This window comes from Otolemur garnettii, unplaced genomic scaffold (genome assembly GCF_000181295.1).
Source record: "Otolemur garnettii isolate 467f Iridium unplaced genomic scaffold, OtoGar3 scaffold00066, whole genome shotgun sequence".
NCBI lineage: Eukaryota > Metazoa > Chordata > Mammalia > Primates > Galagidae > Otolemur > Otolemur garnettii.
In genome coordinates this window covers 8,686,562-8,694,175 of record NW_003852461.1, presented here as the reverse complement: position 1 = coordinate 8,694,175, position 7,614 = coordinate 8,686,562, and the positions used below count along the sequence as shown (strand labels likewise).

Genomic DNA, 7,614 nt, shown 5'->3' with positions numbered 1-7,614 from the left:
CCCCCCCCCAAAAAAATAGCTGGGTGTTGTGGTGGGCCCCTGTAGTCCCAGCTACTTGGGAGGCTGAGGCAAGAGAATCAAAATTAAGTCCAAGAGTTTGAGGTTGCTGTGAGCTGTGACACCATAGCACTCTACCCAGGGTGACATAGTAAGACTGTCTCAAAAACAAAAAAAGAAAAGAAAGAAAATACACATTCTCCCATTGTCATCTACATATCAGAATTTCAATTCCACATCAAAGAAGTAATTAATTACAGAAGAAAATTTAGATGATGAAATTACTGCTTTTTAAAAAAATGTGGAATTTCCAACTTTAGAACACACAACAATATAACATGTCAACACATCTGTAGTTTTAAAAGCTTTCATAAACATACAGAACATTTGACAGTACGTTTAGGACGTTTTGATATCTGATCTTCTTTATGTTCAAAGTTTGTCACAAAGTGACTGGCTCAGAAAAGTTCAGTGACTTGCCTCTAAGTTAGCAAAGCTCGTAATGGGAGTCAGGAATTGAAAGCAGGTGTGTTTAACTCCACAGCCTGTGACGTAACCCAGCACATTGCTATAAGGATGCACATTTGACCAGGAGATCAAAATTTCATTAAAAAAAGGAAATTAAAGATAATGGCTAGGATTTTAATGAAGCTAATACTTTTCTAAGTGATAGTATAACTGAATTAACAATGAAAATCCATAGAAAAATATTTAGAGGCAAAGCTTGGTCCACAGGTATAGAGAATATTGTTAAACTTTTCGCACAATAACTAGGTAAATGACATGAAGCCTATGTTACCCAGTCTGATGAAATGTTTCAAATTGTATGTGAAAACACCACACTGTACCCTAGAAGTGCATTAATGTACATAGTTACCATTCAATTAAAAAAAAAAAAAAAACTTTTCAAAAATGTGAACCAAAACTTACTCTTGGGGTGGGTGACAAGCTCTGGACCACAAACACCACAGGGTTCCCTGCGTTCTTAATGGCCTCCACGGCTTCTCCGTGAGACGCGTTCTGCAGATCCACTCCCGACACCTGCAACACACGAGCAATTTGTTTCAATTAGAGAGGCAGTGGATGCTGTGGATAGCTTAATTCAAAGTTCACGTGTATCATCTACTTATGAGAGCCGCCAGAGTCCACTGACTTAGACGACAGCCAGAGAAAAATAAAACTGGCCCATGAAAGCGCTCTGCAGTTTCAGAGAACACATTCAAGGAAAATCATCTTTCACCTTCAAGAAAAATAAATAAGACATGAAACCAATTTATGGCTTTCTTATAAAAGCTATAAACCAATTATAGCCCAAGAAGGAGGGGAAGGGGGGGGAGGGGAGGATGGGGCAAGGGACAGTAATTGGTGGGACCACACCTACGGTGCGTCTTACAAGGGTACATGTGAAATTTACTAGGTATAGAACAGGCAGCCTCAAACTACGGCCCGCGGCCACATGCAGCCAGCCTAGGACATTTATCCGGCCCGCCGGGTGTTTTTTGCCGCCGCTGCCTGTCCTGCTTAGCAGCCGACTTGTCCCGGGTCCCACAGTCGGGCCCTCCGATGGTCTGAGGGACAGTGAACTGGCCCCCTGTTTAAAAAGCTTGAGGACCCCTAGTGTAGAATATAAATGTCTTAACACAATAACTAAGAAAATGCTGTGAAGGCTATGTTGACCAGTTTGATGAAAACATTTCAAATTGTATATAAAACCAGCACACTGTACCCCATGATTGCATTAACATACACAGCTATGATTTAATTTAAAAAAATGTTAAAAATAAATAAGACAAATGCATGAATAACCATAGCCCTAAACAGGTAGCTCAGCCCATCACAGAACCTTAAGATGTCACCCCTGCCACAGGCATAGTGTATATCTTGAGTGGGACAGGGGACAGGGAGGAATCTCTGTAGACTTTTATCATCTCTCCATTAAACTGAGAGGGATGAGATTTTAAGAAACTTCCTGTCATCACAACTGAGTAGCTGAACATCTCTTAAATTGTATTAATAAAGAAGAAGAAGAAGAACAAAAATCCACAAGGTCTTTTACTGAAAGTGTTCAGTATTCGATAAATTTGGGTAAGTGTAAGCAGTTTCTCCTTAGAGAAATCTCAGACACTCTAACCTGCTAACATGCCAGGAAGTCTCCAAGAGCGGACTGTGTTTCCTGAACATGTTTAACAGAATTTTTCTAACCTATAACGTAACAAAGCCTTGGCTAATGTTGGGGTGGTCTTTGGTCAGTGAATAGTGACAACCTGTAAATACTGTTTTGCTATAAGAGGACCAGAAAAAAAAAGCATGTAGGCAGAGAGGGGAGAGGGACGTGGGATCAAGGTGGGGTTTAAGATAGAAGATATTGGGCCAGCACAGTGGCTCATGCCTGTAATCCTAGCACTCTGGGAGGCCGAGTCAGGGGGACTGCTTGGGCTCACAGGTTCCAGACCAGCCTGAGCAAGAGTGAGACTCTGTTTCTACTAAAAATGAAAAACTGAGGCAAGAGGATCACTTTAGCCCCAAAGTTGGAAGTTGCTGTGAGCTATGATGTCATGGCATTCTACCCAGGGCAACAGCTTGAGACTCTGTCTCCAAAAAAAAAGATAGATGATATTACAGAAATAATGGTGCAGTTGCCAAGGAATGATTTTTTTCTTTTTATTTTTTAATTAAACCATAGCTGTGTACATTAATGCAATCATGGGGTACAATGTACTAGTTTTACACACAATCTGAAATGCTTTCATCAAACTGGTCAACATAGCCTTCACGGCATTTTCTTAGTTATTGTGTTAAGACATTTATATTCTACACCGAGTAAATAGGAATGATTTCTGCTGCACCCAGAGATTGGATTTGCAGAGAAGCACAAATCTGTTGATAGAGACAGAAGATTTGGTTTGCGTGGAGGTGAGGGGAAGTTCCCGTGACAGCCTCTATTTTCTCAATAAAATCTGAAACTGGGGCCGTAAACTTAAGAGTCAGACTGAAGGAAAGAGGTACAGGAGATTTGAGACAGTTACCTGTAAAGTAGGAGACCCAGGGACTATTACTGGACAGCAGGAACTAAAGACCCACTGAGAGGTGGGTGGTGAACTTCAAATGAGAACTGACAACATGGCTGGTGACTTTCTGCAGCCAGAGACCCAGAATGAGCAGAGTTGTACTTAACTAAGTACGTATACTTGGTCTCTGTCCTTGTTCCAGGGGCCCAGAATGAGCAGAGTTGTCCTTAACGAAATACAGTATCTACTTGTCTCTATCCTTGTTCCAGGCACAGAGCCCCTAAACCCCTCAACATTCCCCAGGGGTCTGGAATGTCTCCTGTTATTCATAAAGGCCCCTTTGCGATCACACCTGAGTTTACGCTAATGAGGCAGCTCACAGTAGCCTGCCAAGGTGGCCAGTCTCCAGAAAGACCAAGTGATTAGAGAAACAGAGGGCTGGAACTTTCAGCCCATTGAGATGGGTGGGAAGGGAGGGTGGGAGCTGGAGATGAAGTTTGGAAAAATTTCTTAAACAAGGATAAGATTCTGGGTCACTGAACGTGTGAAGTGCAGGGACACAGCGGGGAGAGGGTGTAGGGTCCACATCACCGCGTATCGGCCCTGCCCATCTCTTTCTCTGGCTGTTCATCTATATGCTCTGTAATATCCTTTATAATAAAAACTGGTAAATCTAAGTGTTTTCCTGAATTCTCTGAGCTATCCTAGCAAATTAATAGGCTCTAAAAAGAGGGTTGACAAACCAACCTGTTTGCAGCTGATTGGTCAGAAGTACAAGAAACACTCTACCACCTGTGAGTGGCACCTGCAGGGGGATGGCCGTGGGACGGGGTCTTCAACCTGTGGGATGGGACACCATCGCCACGTACACAGTGTCAGAACTGAACTAAGTCCTAAGGTCCCAGGTGGTGTCCACCCAAGAGCAGCTTTGCAGTGGGGGGGGGGGGCTCATCTGGTCACACAAGTGTTTTGTATTGAGAGTAAAAAGAATCACGTAGGTGAGGACGTCCAGAGCCTGAGTCACACGCTGCTGGTGGGAAGGTTAAGCAGTATGGCCACCCAGGAAAATAGTTTTATAGTTCTTTCCAAACCTAATGGCATTCTTAGGTATTTATCCCAGGGAACTGAAGACTTACTTTCACTCAGTAATTGATATATAAATGTTTATAACAGCTTTATTTGTAATAGCCAATAACTAGAAACTACCCAAGTGTCTTCAGTGGGTGGATGGTTAAACAAACTGGTACATCCATATCATGGAATAGTAGGTATTGCCATGGCCAGGATGCGTCCTCACCCAAATTCATATGTTGACCTCTTAACCCCCAGGTGAAGGTATTAGGAAGTTCGGTCTCTGGGGTGTGATGAGGTCACAAGGACTCCGCCCTCAAGAATGGGATTAGTGGCCTTCTGTGGGAGGCAGGAGATCCAGGCCATCCCCTCTGAGGACACAGCAAGGGGTACTGCCTGTGAATCAGAAAACAGTGTCCCCAGACAACAGATCTGCCAAGGCCTCGACCTTGCACTTCCCCGCCTGCAGAACAGTAAGAAGTAACTTCTCTGTTTGTGGGATTTTTGTCTCAGCAGCCTGCATGGGCCAAGACTACTTACTCCCCACAGTAAAGAGGAAGGAACTACTGGTGCACATGGCGAAGGCAGCGAACCCCAGGAGGTCACGTTGCCTTCCTAGAAGCAGCGATCTCAAAAAGACCATAATGTGCATCCCCGTGACAGACGCAAAATGACATAATTACAGACACACGGAGGCAGAGCAGGGGTTACCAGAGGTCAGGGATGGAGGAGGGAAGGGGAAGGACAGAGAGAAGAAACACAGGGCAGTGTTGTGGGGCTGGTCCTGTCCAGTCTTTTCACAGTGGTGCAGCCTGTGCAGGCTTCACACGGGGTGAGACTATAGAGAGCAGGCCGGGCACAGTGGCTCACGCCTGCAATCCCAGCACCTTGGGAGCCCGAGGCATGTGGGTCACCTGAGCTCAGGAGTTTGAGACCAGCTATTCTGGAGGCTGAGGCAGGAGGACTGATTGAGCTCGGGAGTTTGAGACCAGCCTGAGCAAAAGCAAGACCCCATTTCTCCTAAAAATAGAAAAACTAGCTGGGTGCTGTGATGGGTGTCTGTATTTCCAACTATTCAGGAAGCTGAAGGGATTGCTCAAGTCCAAGAGTTTGAGGTTGCTGTGAGCTGTGATGTCATGGCACTCTACCTAAGGTGACACAGTAAGGCTCTGTCTCAAAAAAAAAGAAAATTGTATAGAGCTACAAACACACATAAATGAATGTGTGTACAGTAACGGGTGAAATCTGAATCAACTCTATGGACTGAGCCAGTGGCATCTCTTGGTGTTGCTAGTATAGTACAGTTGTGAGAGATGCTTGAGGTGGCGGAGGCTGAAGGTAGGTGCACAGGACTTTGGAGGCTGAGGGAAGGGGCACGGGACGGCTAGAGTAGTATAGTTGTGTGAGATGCTAACCTGGTGGAGGCCAAGGGAAGGTGCATAGGACTTTGGAGGCCGAGGGAAGGTGCACGGGACGGCTAGAGTAGTATAGTTGTGTGGGATGCTAACCTGGTGGAGGCCGAGGGAAGGTGCACGGGACTTCCCTACATACTTCTCTGTAACTCTGTAGATCTGTCATTATTCCAAAATACAAAGTTAAGGGAGAAAATGATAAAAAAAAATTACAAAATAAATATTTAAACTCTACCAGTCACATTCCAGATGGTTTGCTTTCATGTTCTGTCGCCCTGTTTAAAAAGATGGGAAAAAAGCCCCTTTGGCCAGGTCAGTCCTTGACCTCTGCTGGAATCCAACTTAAAGTTCAAATAAATCAGTCATCGAAGTAAAAAATGAGTTCATCTCACTTACAAGCTTTTATAAAAACAAAATGCAATTGCACGCTGCTTACAAAAACTACAACTAAAACAAAATGACAAAAAATGGTGGGGGTAAAAGGAATACAAAAAATTATGTACCACTTACATTGGTAACTTAAAGTAAGGAGGATTACCAATATTGACAAAATACAATTTAAGGCAAAAAGTAATTAATAGGAAGAAAGAGGAGAACTACGCAATCTCACAAATAAATCCCCGGGGCGACGTGACATTTTATGCAGCCAACACCAACACCGTTAAATATAACACAGCGAGACTAACAGAATCACAAAAAATAATGAACAAATCCATCATCACAGTAAGAGGCGCACACACACACTTCTAATTGAAACTGAGGGAAAAAAATTTGGTGAGGACACAGAAGTCCCTATTTGTTTATTTCACTGCCCATGGCAGCTGTTTGGATGTCAAGTGGGCACCCAAAATTCAGCACACCCCAAACATCTGCTCCTCCCCCAGTCTTCTCTGTCTCAGTAAATGGAAACTCTGCCTTTGATTCTTGAAGGTAGAAAGCCTTTCTGTTATCTTTCGCTCTTTCTCTCCTCTGTGTCCAGTCTGTTAGGTCCTATTGCCCTCCCTCCAAAACAGACCCACTATGGGCACTGCTCTCCTGCTGGCCCACACCACCCCGCTCTCCCCAGTGATGCAACAGCCCCAGCTGATGTCCTGCCACTGCTTCCCCAGAACCAAGAACGGTCCTTTTAAACAATGTGAGAATTATATGTGCTCCTAATTCTCCATCAGATTTCCACGGCATTCAGAGTCCATGTTCCAGGCCTCCCTGGCTCTGCCCAGGACCTGCCTCTTGGGCCTCCCCCCGTGTTCATTCTACACGGCGACACCAGGCTTCTTGCTGCCCCCGAGCACACGTCCAGCCACGTTCCTGCCACTTCCTCACTTTCTTCTTCTCTCGTAATCTGTCCCAATATCATCAGCAGCAACTGTTGCTCTCACACGGCCCTGGCATTCTCCCTCCTGCCCTGTTTTATTTTTCTCCCTAGCTACTTGTTATAATCTACAGTCCACACATTACTTATTTATTTTTACCATCTACTCTGCCCTCATCACCCTTGCCACCACATGGGAAGGGACTTCTGGACGTTTTCTTCACTGCCATGTTTTCAGTGTGCTTAAAACAATTTTTCAGCATTTCACAGAAAAATATAATCCAAAAAATTGCATGTCCAGAGCAATTCTTTGATTTAATCTTCACAAAAATGCCACTGGCGCCTGAGTAAGATTTATACCCCATCTCCACTAAAAATAGAAAAAAGGAAAAAAAAAAAGCTAGCCAGGTGTTGTGGTGGGCACCTGTAGTCCAGCTACTCGGGAGGCTGAGGCAAGAGGATCACTTAAGCCCACGAGTTTGAGGTTGCTGTGAGCTGTGACACCACAGCACTCTATGGAGGGTAACAATGTGACACACTGTCTCAAAAAAAAAACAATTGTCACTGGATCTAAAGTTTCATTTCCATTATATTTAGAAACTGACAATAGGGGAGTCTAAGCATTTGTCTAAGAACACACAGCAAATAAAAAGGACAGAGTCCAGACTCCAAGGCACAACCCTGAAGGCTCTTTTCATCCTTGTGGAACTGAAACCCCAGGCTAATGGTCAGCAGCATAAAGCTATGGAGAATGCGCGGTCTCCAGGACTGGAGGTGACCACCACGGTGTCCCCCAACACACCTGGAGAGTGAG

General features: G+C 44.5%; 1 protein-coding gene across 1 annotated transcript in view; it reads right to left on the bottom strand.

Moving 5' to 3' along the window:
- The window catches only part of PATJ (PATJ, crumbs cell polarity complex component), a 379,729-nt gene that overhangs the window by 217,803 nt on the left and 154,312 nt on the right, over nucleotides 1–7,614 (bottom strand). Inside the window, exon 23 of the mRNA XM_023515102.1 lies at nucleotides 928–1,038. Within this exon, the coding sequence (XP_023370870.1) occupies nucleotides 928–1,038 (111 nt within the window). The remainder of the gene's footprint in view (nucleotides 1–927; nucleotides 1,039–7,614) is intronic.